This window comes from Ambystoma mexicanum, chromosome 6p (assembly GCF_040938575.1).
Source record: "Ambystoma mexicanum isolate Mex_15411 chromosome 6p, UKY_AmexF1_1, whole genome shotgun sequence".
NCBI classification, from domain to species: domain Eukaryota; kingdom Metazoa; phylum Chordata; class Amphibia; order Caudata; family Ambystomatidae; genus Ambystoma; species Ambystoma mexicanum.
In genome coordinates this window covers 1,483,050,062-1,483,071,408 of record NC_090935.1, presented here as the reverse complement: position 1 = coordinate 1,483,071,408, position 21,347 = coordinate 1,483,050,062, and the positions used below count along the sequence as shown (strand labels likewise).

At 43.5% G+C, this 21,347-nt stretch overlaps 1 protein-coding gene across 1 annotated transcript in view; it reads right to left on the bottom strand.

The window, feature by feature from the left end:
* Window positions 1-21,347, bottom strand: part of LOC138511072 (uncharacterized) — a 1,092,277-nt gene that overhangs the window by 227,604 nt on the left and 843,326 nt on the right. Inside the window, exon 7 of the mRNA XM_069626571.1 lies at window positions 18,197-18,352. Within this exon, the coding sequence (XP_069482672.1) occupies window positions 18,197-18,352 (156 nt within the window). The remainder of the gene's footprint in view (window positions 1-18,196; window positions 18,353-21,347) is intronic.

The following is a 21,347-nucleotide window of genomic DNA, read 5'->3' as shown; positions in this document are numbered from 1 at the left end:
ACTCAGGAGAGGGGAAGCATTTGCAACAAGAGGCCTGACAAAACATTTCGCCTGGGTTGAGCAAATGGATATATTTTAGCTTGGTTAACTACCAATTCCAGTTGCTATTGCATAGCAGTCCCCAGTCGAACGAACTAAAGCAGGCCCCGGTTGCCAACTTGCAGCAAAGTGTGGAGTGCGAGGGGCAAAGACTGTGATGTGAAGAAAGTGGGAGGTGGGGCAACTAGGGTTGGGAAGGGAGAGTGGGTGGCCCTCCACCTTGCCCCTACCCTAGCTATGCCCCTGCACTTCCTGTTTCCTTACAGCCTGGCAGGCTTATGAAGATTTTATATTTTTAAACATTTTCCAGGCTTTCCAGACCAGCCAGCCAATAGAGCACCAGCTCTAAAGGCCTGGGAGGAAAATGCCCTCTTGCCTCCCAAGCCCAGTCCGCTCCTGTGTATGAGACTGTTCTGGTGCTATATACTGCCCCTGACATAATTTCTGGTGCAGGTAACGTAAAGGCTTTGGGCAGAGCAGACACAGATCTGCATCACACCATCTGGTGGCGGAAAAGTTTGCAAAGATCAGCTGTGCTGTGGCTAGGATAACATAGATGAGGAGTCTGTGGGAGGAAGGAATCCATTAGAAAGAACCTTTCAACATCCCATGCTGTCAATGTTCCACCACCAGAGTGTCAGGCACAGTGGAGAGGGTGAGAACCAACATTTCAGTGGCTACACGGCTTGGGGAACAACTATGCAATGCTTCCCAGGGCCAGCAACAGCACAAATGGCTACAGCTACAAGGAAAACTCCTCGGAACACAAAATCCTAGAGAGACTACACTTACTAGGGGGAGGCCAGAACCAAGCCTCATAACACAAACCTGTACATTGAACACATCATGCTGCAATAATTATTCTTTGGCGGGCCCACATCAAGAAAAGGCCAGAGTTTATGCCACTATTTAAAGATTTTTCTGACTGTGTCACAACCTGGGTGGGGAATATCGGACTGGGCATATGCACCAATGGCAGTAGGAGGGAGCGCAAAAAAGGATGAACAATAGGGAGGAAGATGTGATTCGTTCGAGTGGGGTCTGAGGAGGACGTGGCAGACCAAGAGACCAGAAGGAGGAAGGAAGGAGCAGCAGAGTGTGGAGGCGATTTCTGGATAAGGTGAGACATTGGTTAGTTAGTGTAAATGGTACTGCATGGTGTGTGTGCTTGAAAGAGTAGCATGTGTGGTTAGTTGAGGTAGTGTAACCAATGAATGTGAAGTGGTTAGGACTGAGTGAAAGGACGGTGTCTCAGTAGAGAGTCTGAGAGTTGTAGCAGTGTCGAGAAGGGTGTAGTAGAGTGGAGGATGAGATAGTGTTGAGGAGGGAGTATTAGTAAGGAGGAGCGAGGAGTAACATCAGAGGCCTAAAAAGTACAAGAGACATTGGAGAGACAGAGGAGAAGAGGGCAGAGAGTAGAAGTGAGAAGACCCATAGAGAGAAAGTGTGGCGAGAGGTAAGAAAGAGCGAGAGGAAGGAGGGAGCATATTAGAAGAAAGAGCAAGTCAAGCATGGTGTTTGCAAGGTACACCCTGTGCCCCTTTGGAACAGTAGGGGGGTTTAGTTAGATAAGGCCATGTGCCTTTGAGTTGAAATCAAACTGTATGTAGTGGACTGAGTGGGAATCAATTGCTATTTACTAATGATGGCTAAGGACACCTGGGTTAGGGAGGAGGTGCTTTTAGACAAAAGAGAGCGGGACAGCCATAAGGCCATTGAAATTAAAATAAAAACCCTCAAGCCGAGTAATTCTGTGACACTTAGCCCATGCTCTCGGTGCATTAAAGAAGAAAATTCAAGCTGCAATCAACAACCCTAAGGCTAGTAAAATGTTCCCATTTTTTGTAGGCCTGTCAATTGTGCAGTTACGTGGTCTACAAAACCCAGAACAATTCCTTTATATCTTATTTCCTTTATGCCAAGGGCATCCTTTGAAGTCATTTTCTCAATTGGAAATGAAAACTAATTTGTATGTTTGCTGTCCCGTCTATCCCCTCTAAAATCCCTTACTGTCAAATGTGTGATAAGGGAGGAGGAGTATGCCTCCCTTTTGTCTTTGACATTGTTTTTGACGTAAATATTTTGGTACAACGTCCTTAAAGGGCGCTGGGTTTTTCTCCGTTGTTATTTCAACGTGAAAACTCATCAAATTTTGTAAGGGGGTTAAAAAATATATAGATGGGGTGTGGGTGTTAGGGAATAGTTAAATAATTAAAGGGGATAGGGGCTAGGGGGAACCCCACAAAAATAAATTAAAAGAAAAACCGATGAGTTTTCCCATTGAAATATCCACAAAGAAAAACCCATTGTTGTTTCATCCAGCAATGAAATGACATGGAACCAATATTTCTCATGTATCCATAATGCTCCATGCTTGGCATATGTTCGATTGAGGACATCGTCTTTTTTTAAGCAAACTTAAGAATACAATCTGGACGGGAGATAATCACATACAAAAACGAAAACATGGCCTGCTAGTAAAATGACATTCAAACGAATAAAAAAACAAACATGCATTTCTTTGTATTAAAACATGTACTTGAAATGTGGATTTTGAATAATTAATGAGAATGATTACTAGGAATTTGAGCACAGCCTGGTACAGTTGAACATATTTAATTCAGTCAACCAGTGCACAGGTGTAGGTGGGGAAGGGCAGAGGTTCACAAGAGGGAGACTCACTCAGGTATGGACTATCAGATGGAGAGAGAGAGAGTTTGATAATTTTACAAGTAGAGCTGTCAGGGAGACTTTTCCATCGGAGGACTGGGCAGGTAGTTCCTCATGGAAGGAGATACAAGTGGCAGCAAATTGGGGGGGGGGCGTGGCCAAGCAGCAACAGAGAAGGCTGCATAGGCGGAGAGCTCCGGGGCAGAGGACTCTTTATAATACCATGAACACGCAAATTATTATTTTTTTTTCGTCCATAATTACTTTACATAAGTAATTTAAACAATGGAGCACAATGACAAGAGTTTACGCACATCTGTGGCTTTAATCAATCTTTCCTCATACTTTTCGCTGCCTCAGCCACAGAGTTATATGGCGTCTGTGGCATTGGCCCGTAAGGGCACGCAAGCGACGGGGTGACGTTCACTCCGTCGCGTGCGCTGTATAAATAAACGGGGCGTTCCCAACGGCTGCAGCGTCACCGGGGAGCCCACATGAGCAACATCACGTCTCTGTGTCAGTGTGTGTATGCGACTGGGAGGCTCACAGATATGCAGTCCGAGTAACTGCTAACAGTGGTGACGAACAATCAGACCCATCCCCGGCACAGGCGGTGATATTTGCATGATGCGCGGATGATCCGAAGTGAGTGCATTTTGCAAAATCAAGCCGCGGAGATGGGTATGAGACACACGGTCGGTGGCCATTTTGTTGAATAGACCCTGGGAGGTCACGGCTTCGAAATGAAGCGCTAGTGAACCATCCAAACCTAATTTGTGGATGATCCAGTGGCGGATAGCCACTAGAAGCAGCGCATGTCATTTTCATAGTGAGTCATTGACATTTTTCATCGAGTACTTGGGTGAATCGCCAAGGAAGGCCTGCTGGTTGCGCACCTTGGGGCCGACCCTGCTAAGTTTTTGAATCCTCCACATCCGCCGGTCAACGGTTTTACCCATCGTGGAACTGCCGTTGCCTGACTGCATCTGAAGAACACTGGTGTGTCTGGTGGTGAGTTGCGGCCCCTTTTTTTTGGACATCTCGGGGGTGCCTGTGCGCTTACCACCATGAGCCAAGCTGTGGCGGCTGCGGCTGCCCCTCAACTACCGGCTGCTCCTGCACCACAGCCACCACCCATCCTGCCACCAAGACCTTTGCTGAAGCCACCTGGGGCCCTACAACCAATGCCTGAGTTTGATGTCTCAGGCACGCCATCATGTCTGGGACCGAGGTGGAAGATGTGGATGGACAGACTTGAGATGTACTTCAGGGCCACTATGGAGACTAGTGAGAAAAGTAAGTTGCCCACACTCCTGTACTCTGCAGGCCCTGCGGTACATGAGATATTCTTGTCCCTGCAACCTGCGGATGGGTCATTTGCGGCGGTAAAGGATGCGCTCCACAACCATTTTCTGCCCATGGCGAATGCAGATTATGAACGTTTCCTCATGGGGGCGGCGCGTCAGAAGGATGATGAGACCCTTGATGTCTTCGATGGGAGGTTGCGCAGACTAGCGGTGCCGCGTGCGTGGAATGACCCAGACACCATGATTCACAACTAACTCATACAAGGGTGTGTGTCTGGCAAACTGCGGCGCCAAATCCTGCGAGAGCCTGGCATCACCCTCCTATGCATCCTGGAACTTGGCAGATGCCATGAGGTGTCGGAACTGCGAGCAACCAGAATGGGGGCTGGAGTGCGTCCCAGCAAGCCGGATGACATCTGCGCGGTCGGCAGGGGCTGTGGGTTTAGACGTCCCACAAGTAGCCAAGGACCTAGAGCGCCTGCAGGGAATAACTCCTGCATGAAATGCGGATACGATCTTCCGCACCCAGCTGAGTGCCTGGCCGTGGGTGAGAAGTGTGGCCGGTGTGGGGGTGCGGACCATTTTGCCAGGATGTGTAAGACTACAGCTCCGAAGGTGGTTCCCAGGGGGCCTGCCCGGGCTGGTTTCTTCCGCCCTCCAGAGGTCGTCGAATGTCGCCCAGGTGGACCACGGCGAGGACGGTGCCCCTCAGGAGGGTGACGAGGAGGAGGAGGATGAAGAAAACGTGTTTTTCGTGTCCAGCATTGGTATTCTGAAAAACCACTCCAAGAGGCAGCCCAGGTGCAATGTACTGGTCAACAGGCACTCAATACCAATGTTAGTAGACACTGGGCTTCCGTGAATGTGATGGCCAGACAGCACTATGACTCGCTGTAGGCCTATCCGGCTCTGGCGATGCCGAAGGCAAGTATCTTCACATTTGGGGGCGATCAGCCGATTCCCCTGGACAGCATGTTTGTGGCGGATGTCCAGTACGGCCACACATCGCTCCGAGCCAGGTTTTACGTCACACCGGTTAGCAACAACACATTGCTATGCTGTGCGGCGGCCGAGGCTCTGGGAACCGTAACATTTGCATACTCGGTATACCTGGACGACATACAGGTATTGCTGGGCAGGCACGCGTCCCTGTTTGAAGGAATTGGACAGCTGGTGGGTAAACCTGTAAGGTTACACATAGATGATCGATCCAGCCAGTGGCGCTCAAGCATCGGCGGGTGCCATTCCACCTTAGAGAGCTGGTGGACCAGGAGTTGGACAACCTTGTCGGTTTGGGCATCATTGAAAAGGTGGAAGGCCCCACACCGTGGGTGTCCCCCATTGTGATCGCCCGCAAGCCCAAACAACCAGATGCAGTGAGAATATGCGTGGACATGCGCCTCCCCAACAAGGCCATAAAGAGGGAGCGGCACCTGACCCCCACCATTGATGACATCATAATGGAACTGCAGGGGCCAAGGTTCTTCTCGAAGCTAGACCTGAGAGCAGGGTATCATCAGGCGGCCCACCACCCGAGTCCTGCTATATAACAACATTCACCACTCAATGGGGGTTGTACAGATATAAAAGGCTGAGTTTTGGTGTATCATCGGCTGCGGAGGTGTTCCAGAACATCATCCGAGGGGCGTTGGCAGACCTGCATGGAGTCCCTAACATTAGCGACGACATTCTGGTGTACGCCAAGTCTGAGGCGGAACATCTGGCCTGCCTCGCCAAGACATTTGGACGCCTTCGCTGGCTGGGACTCACGCTGCATAGAGACAAATGCGAGTTTCTCAAAACGACCATTGACTTTTTCAGATTTGTTTTCACGGCAGATGGGGTGTCCCCGGACCCCTACAAGGTGAGGGACATAAAGGAGGCCAGACCACCTGAGAATGTAGCTGATGTGAGGAGTTTTCTGGTCATGGTCACGTATTGTGGCCGTTTCATCGGGAACTTGGCATCCCGCTCAGAGCCATTGAGGGCACTAACGAAGAAGGACACCGTCTGGCAGTGGGGGCCGCTTGAGCAGGCGGCCTTCGATGACATCAAAAGCTCTCTAGCTGCCGAGGACACCATGACGTTCTTTGATCCGAGCCTACAGACGGAGATCGTCATCGATGCCAGCCCCTATGGCTTGGGGCGGTCCTCACCCAAGTCGGGAATGATCAGGAAATCCGCCCGATAGCATACGCCAGTAAGGCGCTCTCCGATACCAAGCAACGGTATTCACAAATCGAGCGAGAGGCCCTGGCGGTGCTATGGGGCTGCAGACATTTTCGCTTGTACATCTTGGGGTGCCCAGTGACTGTGGTTACAGACCACAAGCCTTTACTGCCCATCATGACTGGGTCCTCATCGAAGCCACCAGTGAGGATAGAGCGCTGGATGCTCGCGCTTCTCGAGTATGGAGTTTCGCTGATCTATCGTCCGGGAAGTACCAATGCTGCCGACTACCTCTCCAGACATCCGAGAGGGGGCTCTCAGGCATACACGTCGGCGGAGGAGGCAGATGAACATGTTCGGCTCGTCATTGAAACGGCGACACCGAACTCGATGCAGGTGGAGGAGTTGGAGCAGGCGTCTAAAAATGATGAATGTTTCGGAATACTGAAGACGGCCAAGGGGCACGGTGCCTGGAAGACTGTGTTGGAAGCCTTGGGCCAAGAACCAATGAGGCAAGAACAGCGCTGGAACAACTCTGGCGGGTGCGCAAAGAATTGACATTCTCCGAGTCTGGGCTCCTGCTAAGAGGAGACAGGATTGTGGTCCCCCAGGCCAAGGTTCAGCAAATCATCGCCCTGGCGCACCAGGGTCATCAAGGCTCCCCCAAAACAAAGGCTCGTCTCCGCCAAAAGGTGTGGTTCCCGGAGCTGGAACGGAGGGTGGAGGAGTTTGTGTCATCTTGTGTGTGGTGCCAAGCTGCCTGACCGGCCCAGCGCGAACCATCCATCGAAACGATGCCCCGAGGGACCAGGCCATGGGAGTTCGTTCATGCCGACTGTGGGTCCACAACCAGGGGCACTCATTTCCTCATAGTGGTGGACGAGTGGTCTTGGTACCCCGAGGTCGAGTTTGTAGAGTCGGTGGCGTTCGACAAGGTGGTGATAGCACTGGAGAAGATTTTTGCCACCGACGGTCTACCCACGGTGTTGTGCTCTGATAATGGGGCGCCCTTCCAAGGAGAGAGCTTCGCGGACCTCATGAAGGACTACGGCATCCATCATCGAAAGGTCACTCCACTCTGGCCTCGTGCCAACGGCGAGGCAGAGTGCATGAAGTGTTTAGGATCGCTCAAGGGAAAGGCGAGTGCCTACAAAGGGCGCTGTATGTGTTCCTGCGAGGATACCGGATGACACCACACTCCTCTACGGGTGTGGCACCAGCAGAGGCACTATTCCAGCATTGCCCGAGAGACATTATACCTGAGGTGGGGTGAGAGAGCCGGCTGTCATTGACAATGATCAGGTGGAAGAGGAGAGAAGGGCAAGGACTGAAATGGAAAACAACAGAAGAGGACTGAGACCCCCAAGGATTGCCCCCGGAAACGAAGTGCTGGTGTGGAATCGTCACCCACAGGGCAAATTGTCTCTCACCTATGAACCAGCCCCTTTGGACGTGGTGGCGGTCAAGGGGCCCATGGTGACTGCATCCGATGGAACAACGTCATTGACTAGGAGTGCCAGTTTCTTTAAGAGACTAGGTGAGCCAAGGGCGGAGGCCATGGAAGACATTGACCTCAAAGAAGCACCGGACGAAGGAGGGGGTCAAAACTCTCTGGCCCGTGGGGGGCCAAGCGAAGGAACACCGACCATAGAGGCTGGCAGGAGGTACCCCCTGAGGACAGGGCATGGGAAACCTGCCCGCCTTACAGAATACGTGACATACTGAGATGGGAAGGCTGCCGGTAGTTCCGTGCAGGCCGTTGGGCAAAGTGCCATCGGGGGATCCAGGGTGGGTGCCAATCAATGGGGGACGTGTGGGTGTTCTAATGTGTGCTGTTTAAGTGTGGTAGTTTAGACCATCCTTTTTCAATCTTGTTGTTATGGAAAAGGAGGAGTGTGGCATTGGCCCGTAAGGGCACGCAAGCGACGGGGTGACGTTCACTCCATCGCGTGCGCTGTATAAATAAACGGGGCATTCCCGACGGCTGCAGAGTCATCGGGGAGCCCACACGAGCAACATCACGTCTCTGTGTCAGTGTGTGCATGCGACTGAGGGGCTCAGGGATATGCAGTCCGAGTAACTGCTAACAGCGTTCACTTACCTCAGGATGTTTCTTCACCTCGTGGTAGATCTTCAAGTGGCTGCTTTTCGGTGGATGGCTACTGCCGGACGTCTTCTTCCAGGGTGGTGCCTTTGCCTATATCTTGGCACGATTTGACTGCTGGCTTTGTGACTCTGCCGGTGAACGTGCGCAGTCTGCTCTGCTAGAACGTTGGGCGAGGCCTGCAGCAGCGGCTTCGCGTAGTCAGCTGTGCTGGTGTATCCTATCAGCTGACTTGGCACTTACAAGCTTAACATCCTTCTCGCATTAGGATACTCGTTTCATATACCACAAAGGTGGTAAGTGCTTCCTGGCTTTTATTAAAGGATTCCACATTGGTTATGCACGCAAACTGCCAATTAAATATGGGAACAACATATATAACATTATGAGGGTTTTGTGCAAGGTGAAAGGTTATTTTTTTAATGTTTGCTTAAAAAAGTGGCTTTTGATTGCTTAATAACTTGAGTCACAATATAAATTAACCTCTAAATTAAAGTGGACAGCACTGTTAATATTTTTCTGTGTCATCTACCTTGATTCCTTATATAACATCTATGGTTCTCACCATCTAAAGCAGCATGATACATTGACCACTGGAATCTTTGCCTGACGAGGAATTACAACTTGCACAAGAGGAATAAATGTAATCCTTACACTCATAATGCTCCCAATTGATAAAGGAATATAATGCATCATAATTTGACGTTTTTAGACATTGGGCCTGATCACGACCTCGGCGGTAACCCTTAAATCTGGCGGTAGCGCTATTACCGCCAGATTTAAGGGTCTGCCGAATCAGGGCTTCGGCAGATTTTGGCTGGGGGGAAATCCGCTGAAAATTCACACTATTACCGCCGGCGGGAAATCCGCCGGCGGTAAGAGCGCACATTTTCCCCATTGAGCCTAATGGGGAATGGGGCATTCCTGAATGGGCTCAATGGGGAATGGAGACTTCCAAGTCCGCCCAACTCGTGATCCCGTGCTATTAGCGCCCTGGGGGCTATGGCGGTCGCGCTAATAGCCCCCGCGTTAATAGCGTTAGCGTTACCGCCGAGGTCGTAATCAGTATTACTTAACTACCTAAACTACTATTATCACTGTGCTCTTGGGTCACCCTGATTATACCTTTGCAAATACTGGCAAGCCTAACCTTTACCATTAAACTTTTGATGATCCCACTAGCTTCCTTTCCTTCATTTTATCGATTCAACCTCAGGCTATGTCATCTACTTGCACCCTTTGATTTGAAGCCTTCATTACTTTATCCAGATTTCAATCACATCCTCTCCAGACTTCTTCATCCCAATCCAACTCAACGCAACACGCCTTATCCATTATTGACCACTGGTAACGGATTCGCAAATCACTCATCTTATTCTCTTTGGAGTTCCTCTACTGCTTACTCATCTCCAGTCTCACAACTAATATCATATACTTTAAAATGGCAGATACTTCCAAAATTACAACATCTCCTGACAATGCTCCTTTCAATGCTTGAATGGAATTTTATTTAGAAGAAGTTGGCAATATTTGATACTCCATCTCCACGCTAGATTCCTGCTCTTCTTCCATACAAAGAAGAATTTAAGGTTTTAAAAACAATGTTAAGTCATTGTCAGGTAGACTTGATGAAACGGAAGAAAGAATAGGCTTTGTGGAGGATAGATTAGAAGATCTTGAGAGCATGCAATCAGACTTACGCAACTGGAGAATGAAGTTACAGAGCTGGAAGATAGAAATAGAAGAGGCACTCTCCGCTTTTTTGGGATTCCTGAAAAAAATTGAAGGAGATGATCCTATATCAACTGGATCCCCTCAGTTCTAAGGATAACCTTTTCACCTCCACTGGAACTGCAAAGTCCTCACAGGATTCATCCACATGTCTCTAACAACAATACTTCACCAAGACCCTTCATTGAATGTTTCCTACAACATCAGCAAGTGCGTCAAATCCTGCTGGCTGCTAGGAAAAACTCCCACATCCTCTTCCAAAATAATAGAATATTTATTTCCACAGACTTTTCCAGGATTACACAGGCCAAAAGGAAGAGATTTCTAGATATGAGACCTCTCTTAAAATCTCTTCACATTGCATATGGCTTGTTAGACCCCCCAAAGATGATTATTACTATTCCAAATGGCCCCACCAAGTAATTTACTGATCCAAATGACCTTCCTAGTCTACTTCAGGCTCTTCAATCATTGCTGATGGATGTAATTTCCCCGAATCACTCGGTCAATACTTCTAAACTTGATCCTCCACTTCAATTGTTGACCTTCAAAATACCCAGTAATCAACACATCAAATATACTCCCAAATGCAGTAGATCAACATCCTCTATTCCAATTGATGCTCCATCCACCTCAAACGATCTAAGAGACAAATCAAGATCTCCCATTAAATCTATTAAACCCTCCCTCTCAACATTACACACTTTATTAATTTTGAAGATGCTTATAGTCAGTAACTACTATTTCCAATGTGAAATTTCCTTACTGCTTATCTAATCATTTGATTCCTCCTCATTGTTGTTTGTAATCAACTTTAACTGAAGCTGGCTCCTGCTTCTCTTCGCCTGTGCTAATCTCATCTCCTTACTCTGGTATCCCTCATGATACTCTTGCTCTCTTACTTTCCAACAAATCTTACCTTTATCCTTTTGTCATTACTTATTCTTTTGCATCCTCTTATATCCAACTTATACATTCCTATATGTTCCTTTTTCTATTGTCGTCTTCCCTTCCATATGTTTTTCTCTATATACTCCAATGTCACAATTACATTTTTGAATCTGTATTCCATTGACGTTTTGAAGTTTTTAAAAATATGCTTATGGCTGCATATCAATGTTTATTTCCTTTATGCCTCATACTCTACTTTTGTCATTATTTTTTAAATTATTTCTAATGTCTGTTAAACTTGTCACATGGAATGATAAATGGTTGGGCCATCCTATCAAAGGTAACAAGATTGGTTTATAGTCATAATGTCGAAAAAAATGTCGACAAACAAAAATGTCAAAAATTTTTTTCGAAAACAAAAATGTCGACATCCTATACTTATAATGTAAAAAAGTCATTTTTTAGAAAAAAAAATGTCGACAGGAAAATGTCACTTAGAACTATCAACACCTCACCCAACACCCCCCTGCCACCCCTCTCCACACCCCCCACCACCACCCTCCCACCCCTCATACTCAACACATTCTAATTATTTATTTATTTATTTATTTATTTATTTATTTATTTATTTATTCAATAAATAAATAACCAAAAAGAGTATCATTTACTATTGGGGGGTCCCCCCCAACCTCCCCTCACCCAACACCCCCCTGCCACCCCCCCACACCCCCCCAACCACCCTCTCACCCCTCATACTCAACACATTCTAATTATATATATATTTATTTATTTATTTATTTTTTCAATAAATAAATAACCAAAAATAGTTTAATTTACTATGGGGGGGTCCCCCCAACCCCCCCTCACCCAACACCCCCCTGCCATCCCCCCCACACCCCTCCAACCACCCTCTCACCCTCATTCTCAACACATAGTAATTATATATTTATTTATTTATTTATTCAATAATTAAATAAATAAAAAGAGTATCATTTACTATGGGGATGTCCCCCCAACCCCTCTCACCCAAGACCCCCTGCCACCCCCCCCACAACCCCCACTCCTCATACTCAACATATCTTAGTTATATATATTTATTTATTTATTTATTCATACAATAAATACCAAATTTCGAAAAAAATATCGAAAAAATGTCGACATTATTGTTTGTCGACATTATTTTTTTCGACATTTATTTTTCGAAATTTTGACTGTCGACATTTTGACTGTCGACATTATGACTGCCCACCAAAAAGATTATTTCACAACAGACCATACAGAAACCGGATATTATATGTCTACAAGAAACTCATTTAAGCTCTGACAATGAAAATCTCAAGATTAGAACTCCCTGGATCAGTCATACACTCTTTTCAAATACTTTAGATAAGAAAGGTGCAGTATCTATTTTAATGAATAAGCATTTAAACTTTACACCAGATAGGGAAGAAAAAGCTCCAGAAGGCCGATGGATCATTGTGCACGCAATTATCAATAACCTACCTGCTACCACTGTTGATATTTATGGCCCTAATGCTCCCAACCCTCCTTTTTGGTCCAATTTTCTTAAAACACTCTCACAGAAGAACCCTGACAAGCTCATTTTTTGTGGTGATATTAACCAGATGTTTTACTTTGTCCTTGATCGTAAATCCTTCTTGAATTTGATCAATTCCAAATCCCGGAACAGATTCCTAAATGTATTACAAAACTTAAACTTAATTGACTCATGGCGCTTCTGTCATCCAGAAACTAAAGATTTTACGTTCTATTCCCTACCTCATCAATCCTTATCCAGACTAGATTACATTGTTGTTAATTCCTCATTAACCTCTTCAATTTTAAACTCTGAAATTGGCCCTATAACTATCTCTGACCATGCCCCAGTATCCACCACTCTTGAATGGACTCCCACCACTAAATTCTCTCCTAGATGGAGATTTAATTTGTTTCTACTTAAAGATCAATCCTTTATAGATAAAACCAACTCCTTCATTAAAGAATTTTTCTTTAATAATCGTCCTGAGCATACTTCTATGTACAACAACTAGGATGCTTTTGAAAGCTTCCCTCCGTGGCTTCATAATACAATTTGTTGCCATTAAAAAATGGCAAGCCAAATTCACCCATAACACCCTTTTAGCCTCAAACGCATTGAACAATCCTACTATGCAAACCCAGATCATAACATCATGAAAGCTCTTATAGCTAAACGTACCGAATTCAATAAAACCTGCACTGACAAAGCTGACAACTCCATACTCAAGCCCAGAACCAAATTCCACAATGAATCCAACAAAGCTGGCAAAATGTTAGCATCGTATCTTAAGAAAAGAAAATCCCTTATGACCCATATAACCTCCCATGAGGGCAACAGATTAACCAAACCAAAAGACATAAACAATGTTTTTTGACTTCTACTCTTATTTATATGCCTCAGATCCCTCTACCAACACTGCTGAAATCAATTATTTTTTCAAAGCAAACAAAAAAGAAAATCTCTTCAACCTGATTGATTTCTTCCCCCTTGACATACCTATTTCCCTTATTGACATCAAACAAGCCATACGTGATCTCAACCCAATAAAGCGCCTTAGCCCTGAGGGATTCACTTCAGATTTTTATAAAACTTTCATTGATTGTATTGCACCTAAACTTTTAGAATTATACTCCTACTTTGTTAAAATTTGACAAAGCCCTGGATCATTTGGTGAGGCCCTCTTAATACTCTTCCCCAAGCCTGACAAATATCCATCTATAATTAAAAACTACAGACCCATCCCTATCATCATTTCGGATTCAAAGATTTTTGCTATTGTTCTCGCAAAATGTTTAGAACTATATCTCCCCAAACATTTACACACCGATCAATCTCGTTTTATCAAAGGTCACCTTGCTTCATCTAACTCCAGACTCTTATGTACCACCCTTGCTCGCTCTCAAAATTCACATGAACCTTCAGCCCTTCTTGCCCTTGACGCTGAGAAAGCAATTGATCGTGTCTCTTGGTCTTTCATGTTCTGCTCTTTAACCTAGCATGGCCTCCCTCCATACTTTATCAACCTGATTAAAATTCTTTACTCATCACCTCCTAGTCGTATCCTTATGAATAATTCTCTATCCTCCTCATTTCAAATTGAAAGAGGAACTTGCCAAGGATACCCCCTTTCTCCATAATTATTGAATCTTGCTTTAGAGCCCCTTCTTAAAAGCATTAGAATGAATACTAGCATCAAAGGTATCTTTATAGATGATATAGAAATCAAATTATCCACTTATGCCTACAATATCCTAATTTACCTCTCTGAACCTGCCTCCTCCATCCAACATTTAATATCTACTATAGATAATGTTTCTATCGTTCCTGAATACAAACTACATTTTGATAAATCTGAAGTCATGCCCCTCACTAATGCTTGTAACCCTACCAATACTCCACTATCCAACTTGTCTTGGCAACCATCCCATATTAAGCATCTAGGGCTTCTCATTGCTAAAGATATTCACACCAATATCAATCTCAACACTACATCTCTAATTGAAAAAGTTACAGAATAGACTGAAAGGTGGTCGCCTCTTTTTCTATCTTGGTGGGGACACCTCAACACTATTAAAATGATGATCAGCCCCATCATCCTCTATTCGCTATTGTTATAACCTTGGGTTTCGCAAAGATATGCACCAGTCACCTCCAAGTCTAGACACCAGTGTCAAGGTAAGAAATCCTACCTGTTCTTTGAGTGTAACTGCTTGTAGATTAGAGAAGTATACCCGCCGCTTTTCCACCGTGCAGATAAATCTCGCACTATGTGAAAACTCTGGGGAAACCCTCAAGGGGAAGAAAACACTGTAGATGGAGTTCGTGGAGAGTCGGATGTAGAGACTCAGATGGACGTCTTCCGGGGAAAGCAGGTCAAAGTCAAGTCGTCCCTGGGATGGGAAGAGTGCAGGTCCCGGAATTCAACTATAATGAGAAAGGACCGTTAGTCCGGTGAAAAGAAGAAAAAACAGATAAAGAGCAGATTGGAGGAAATCCTACCTTTGAAGTTCAGGTAAAGTAGGATGTATGGTTGGTAGTAGTGCAATGAGGGGAGAGGGTTGAAAACTAATATGAAAGGATAGACTCTTAATCAAGCTGTTGTCTGAAATTAAAAGGATAAAAAGAAATATGATGCAGGTCCTTGTACCGGAACCTTTGCTGGCTGGAGGAAAGAAAGATTCGGAAAATAGTCCCGCGATTGGGTATGAATGGTGATTGGTTTGCTGAAGTTCGTGCCCACCGGGATCGCTAAATAAACGATAGAAACAGAAGTGAAAGTGTGTATGTGAAGTACAGAAGTTAGGAGAAAAAGTAAGGGAAAAGGTAGTATGTTTACCTAAGCTACAAGGAGCTTGAAAGGGTTCTGATGCACAAACCTCCTGAAGGAATGACCCGGGGGGGATTCTCGAAGTGTAAGTGTTCCTAAGAGTGGGAAAAAGAGATTATAAGTCTGGGTTGGGGGGTAGAGAATTCGTTGGGTTCTAGGATAACCTAGTTGCGATACTCACGGAGCGGAGGCTCTGAAAACACAAGCAGCGCGAAGCCGTCCTGCTTCGGATGCCGAAATACTGTTCCGTGACAAATGGGCGGAGTCTGTTCAATCTCATTCTGAATCTCTAGACTGACACCCGGTAGTGTAGCGGCCATGTTGGGGGTAGTACTCTGAATGTTTGCTAGGTGACGCCAACGGCGCCATAAGGAAATGCAGCGAGAAATCCAGTGAAAGCGAAAGTTCATAACAGCTATCCATTACTGCCACTATAATTCACACCTCTTTATACAAAAAACTTGACTCCCTTCTTAAATTTCTATTGAATCATAAAGTACTGCACATAGCCATCATCTTACATCCATTAAGACTTCCCTAATCCTCGGGAGGAGCAACATTTCCTAATTTGCAATTATATCACAAAGCTTTCATCCTAAAACAACTAACCATCTTTAAACATTGTGAATCCCACCTTGATAATGCTCCCCTATGGATCAATATTGAAGCTAGCTATATCTCTCTGCTCTCCCTTTTCCACTTCTTAATGACCTCTTTTTGGCCCAACATCACTACTTTTCCTTCACTAGACTTTTTTTTAAATGATCTGAAATACACTCCCTGCTAACTTGTTCACTAAAACTAACCTTGATGACATTTTTCTTTGGTTTAATAAGCAAAGCTCTACCAAATTCAATCTATCCACTATATACAGATGGTACACTTCAGGCATCAAATGTATCAAACATCTATTCAACAACTTCCCCAGGATTTGCTCACAATATAATATCCCCACCTCAGATCTCTCCTTCTATACATCCCTAATCAAGTCAATTACCAAATCCTTACCTACCTTTAACCAAAAATCCCCTTCTCCCTTTTTAAACCTCTTAATTAATAATCCATCTATTAATGCCACCAAACTTTATATGTTTCTAAACGATCCTCCCTCTCCAAACACACTTAAATTCAATGTTATTAGACAATGGGAAGTTGATTAGAATCTATAACCCTCCTCGGATCACTGGACCAACATCTGGAAAGTATGTCAGTCTACATCCCCTGCTGCCAATCTTACGCAAAACCTATTTTTTAATTATCCACTGTGCTTTTCTTACTCCTTTGCGTATCACCAAAGCTGTAGATAGTTTATCCAACAACTGTTGGTCATGTTCCAAGTCAAATGCAGATTTTACTCATTTAATTTTCAATTGTAAATATGTTCATGCTTTCTGATACAAGGTTTGGTCACGCATGCAATGAATCTTTCATTTAACTGAGCATATAACTCTTGCTAATCTCATGATTGGCTTTATTGTTAATCCGACTATAAGACAAATTGATTCTCCTCTGTTTAACTTGTTTATATAAATTGCTTTTCAAAATATTACTTATAATTGGAAGAATACAACTAATCTTTCGCACAATACCTGGTGGAACTCTATTTGCTCCATTTGGAAACATGTTATGCTTCATCATTTGATTATTTACATACATTTTACAGAAAATGGAATATGTTTGATGTAAAGCAGCCTCAGTACGCTTTGCAGGTCAGACACTTAAGGTTTATTCTTAGATACATCAAGATCTTACATTAGAGGACTCCACTGGGTCCCATCACCCAGGTAGGCCTAGCTCCAACTGGCATAGGCTGGAACCTTCACACACACCCACAGGACAAAATTCTACAGCAAGACTCCAACATTCTCACATCTCATGCATTCACAGAGAAGCACTTTACAACATATCTCCCTCTCTTACTTCAGACACACACACATAAACAAATCTACTTCACAACAATGTTCATACTCAATATTCATGATTAACTGATTTCAACCTTTATATCCCTACCCTAATCTTACCTAATGTTTTATGTCCTGTTACTATGTCTATTTCCCCCTGTTTTCTCTCATTCATTATCCAAACCTAATAAGTGAAGATAATGTATTCAACGTGTTTCACATCAATGATATACGTTTTGACACTGGAAGTTATGTAATTGCTTAAAAATGGATTCAGTGCATGGAACCGAAATGGGATGGAGCTTCCACTTGGTTTCCTATATAGTAAGGCAGAAGGAAGGATGGAGTTGGCATGGGAATCTCTTTAGCAGGGATTTTGGTGTGGGAGCAAGCCAGGCTGGGCGTTAACCTCTTTGACATCCTTCTTAATAAACCACCCCTTCTACCTGAGAAGTGTTGTTAGAGCTGTGAAAAACCATTTACTCATGAAGTATCACTCATGGAAACAGCGAATATCCAATATATTAATAGTGCTAACTAATAGACAACTCTGATTTTGGGCACCACTCCCTTCAATGGGACTAAATAGGCTCTTACAATTGGTAAGTAGAAGAGGAGCACTTTTATATTATCTACCCCAGCATATTCCATCATCTTTATCTGGTATACTTTGCATCTGACACGACATTGGCAGAAATGATACACTTCAATGAATTCAAATAAAGTATGACCCCAGTACAACTCCCACCAGAATCCAAGCATGTGACAGGTTACAGCCCCAGTCCATAGTTTTGAGTGAAATGGAAATGAGAGTGTGTATCGTCCCGTGTGGAGGAGTTTGTAATACTGGGAGCTATCATCCATATGCACACAAGTATTGTATGGTGACTATGGTCAAACATCTTAACTAGGCAACATCTAATTTAGGAATGTTCAGTTTATACTGAAATGTTACACAGATGTGGAAAACATGACCGGAATATAGACACACAGTTTTATTACTGAAGCAGAACTTACCTTTTCACTAATACCGGACAAATTAACCATAACTTGTTTTATTGCTTTTTCATTTGCCAAACCATCCAACCTAACAAGTGTCATCTCTTTGTCTTTTTCAATACGTTGCAGTTGCTCCTTTAGCTTACTTTTTTCGTCTGTTGATTGTTTTACATCCTGTTTTAAGGGTTAAGAATTAAGAAAAAACACTGAAATACACTTATCGTAAAAGCCTTAATAACTTACTTGAGAAAATCTCACAGTAACGGCTGGAATTATACATAAATATGTGTTACATCAACATACAGCATACATTTATTTGACACAGTGCCTGTCTCAATGCTATTGATTATATTTTGAGAGAATGTTCTCCAAGCCTATTATCTCAGAAACATTCCCTCATATCAAGGACAAATGTCATCATAAACCATATATTTTTTCATTTTTTGATCATGTGTTCTACATGCAGCTTAGGCCACGGCCTGGTAGCAAAGTCTGCACCCTTCTGCTTCCCTTCTTCATTAATTACTGGGAGCATAAAGAGATGAAAAACAGTACAATTATTACTATACTTGGAGCGACATTTAAACAAACCAATCTTATTTCTTAACAGAGCCATTTCATTGCTCCTACTTTGTCTCCAAACTTTCCAAGAGATGCAACCGATACATCCGTGTGAGGTACTTTTGATCATTTTACCACAAGGCATCTCTTTGTCATTGAATAGTGGTCCTAATGCCCACAAATGCACGCCTTGTCCACAATGCACTCACATAAACATGTCTTAAGCATATAGGTGATGAGGTGCACGATTTAGTCAGATATTTGTTGCACTAGAGGACCTGGGAAGTGAGCAGCAGTCAGAGCTGGGTTCGTACCTCGCATACAATGCTCTTCTTTTAACTTTTTTTTTGTTTAGTCATTGTGGGAACATAATCTGGATGAGGGGGGAACCCCAGTGTGCACTTGTTTAAAAGAGTTTAAATGTGCATGCTCTACCTTTTTCCGGGATGGATATCTATAATTTAAACTTTAAGGTAGAGAAAATGACAGCCCATGATGTGGTACAATGAACAATAAGGATCTGTGATTTTGAAAAAATATAAAAACTTTTAAAACTATTTAAGACATTAAATTAAAAATGTTCATGAAGAATTCATTTCATGCATATTCATACAAATTAATCAAGTAAAATATCAAATTAATACCATACAAGGAAAACCTAGGCACAACTCATGTTCGGTCCTATCGCTGACAATAATCTAAGATAGTGACTTTTTCTAATCTAGGTAGATGAAATCTTCTTTGTAGAGTTACTTTCTGTCTGCTGGGGTAGTTATTCCCTAGATCTTAAGTTATAAACCCCTAGGTTTCACAGATGGAGATACTGGAAGCTGGGTAGATTATGTTGCATCCTTCTGTCGAGGTATACATCAAGTTGAGCCTTTAATTTTGTGCCACTCTATCGCCACATTTAGACCTTTAGTATCACATTTGGTTATAAAGATAATTTCCTGTTTTCTTTTAAATAGTCTTTCTTCTCTCTTTTGTTGGTTTTGTCCTTTCACCACTTGTAGCACTGTCCAATCAAAATCTCCTCACCCATGGTTTTTATTCATGAAATGCTTTACCATAGAGGCTTGCTCGATCTTATTTTTTAAAGAGCTTCTGTGTTCTATTATTCGGGTTTTGATTTGTCTTTTCGTCTTGCTGATGTATTTGAGACAACAGGGACATTTGATAAGATAGATCACGTGGTCGGTGTTGCAGTTCAAGAAGCTATTTTGTTTCAAAATTTTGTTGGTTTCTATCTCGTTTTCTTTGGATTGTTTAGTGAGTTTGCATATCCTGCACTTTCCGCTGGATAATGACCTACAATTGGATTTAGTCCCCATATGTATGTCATGCCTGTAATAAGTATGCTTTTAAACGGTAGTCTGCTTTTGCTCACACAATTACCTATTGAGTGCTTTTTTTTACAGGCAAAGATGGGTGGTGGTAGGTTAACTTTAGATGAAGCAAATACTTTTCAGTGTTTTTGGTTGATATTCTGGATGGCTAGGCTGTGGTTAGTAAATGTATTGACACACAATCCGGACATCTTATTGTACCTTTTCTTCCAGCAGTGCCTTTATGTTGTTGTTGTAGGCCCTTTTTGCAGCTTTTTTCCCCAATTTTTTGGGGTATCCTCGATTTCGTAGTTTGCTAGAGAATACGGTCGCTTCTCGTTCAAAGGATTCCTTTTGACTACTATTTCTTTTTAAATGTAAAAACTGTGCACATGGTAGATTTGCCTCTCAGGTAATTTATATGGTGATTAGTGTACACATTATGAAAGAGTTTGGGACTGGATTGTCAGCTGGTCTATTCAGGAGTACCTCTTCTTTAGTTTTTAGTATGGCTTGTTGCGGGATGTTGGTGTACAGGGATACTATGTCTAGGCCTATGAGTAGATTAGTTTTCAGATCGAATTGAAGATTCTCAAATTTCCTGATGGCATCTGTAGTGTCCTTTAGATAGGTTGCCATCGTAGTAAAATGTCCTCACAGATAATGGACGGCAAATTTAGAGAGGGGTCCTAAAATTGAGTTTATACCTGCCACTATTGGTCTACATGGGGGTTTATCGAGTGTTTTGTGTTTTTTAGGTAGACAGTAGAAGGTAGGGATTGTTGAGTTCTCATTTATTAGAAATGCAGCCTCTTGTTTACTTGTCCATCTTGTCTGTTCGGCTTTTGTGACTTTTGGGTCAATACGTTTTAAAAGAGCTTTGGTAGGATCTTCTGCCAATTTTTTTATAATTTGCGTTGTTCTGGAGTTGACTCAGGCATTCGTTTATGTAGTCTTTTTTGTTTAAGACTACTATACCGCTGCCATTGTTGGCTCTTTCTATTAGTATGTCCTCATTATTTCCCAGTGATTTCATAGCTGCTTTCGCAATGTTACTAAGGTTATGGAATATTTTCGTATATCTCATTTCTAGTTTTTCCAAGTCTGTGAGGCTTTGTGTTCAAACACCAGTGATTCTGGTGAATGAATATGATTAAGGGTTTTTTATAACCCATATTAGAAGAGCTTTAATAGCTATTTGTCATTGTTTCTATCTGACAGCCCAAGATGTGGAGAGACAGAGGCATACCTATGAATTTAAAAGGGATAACAGACTAAACCCT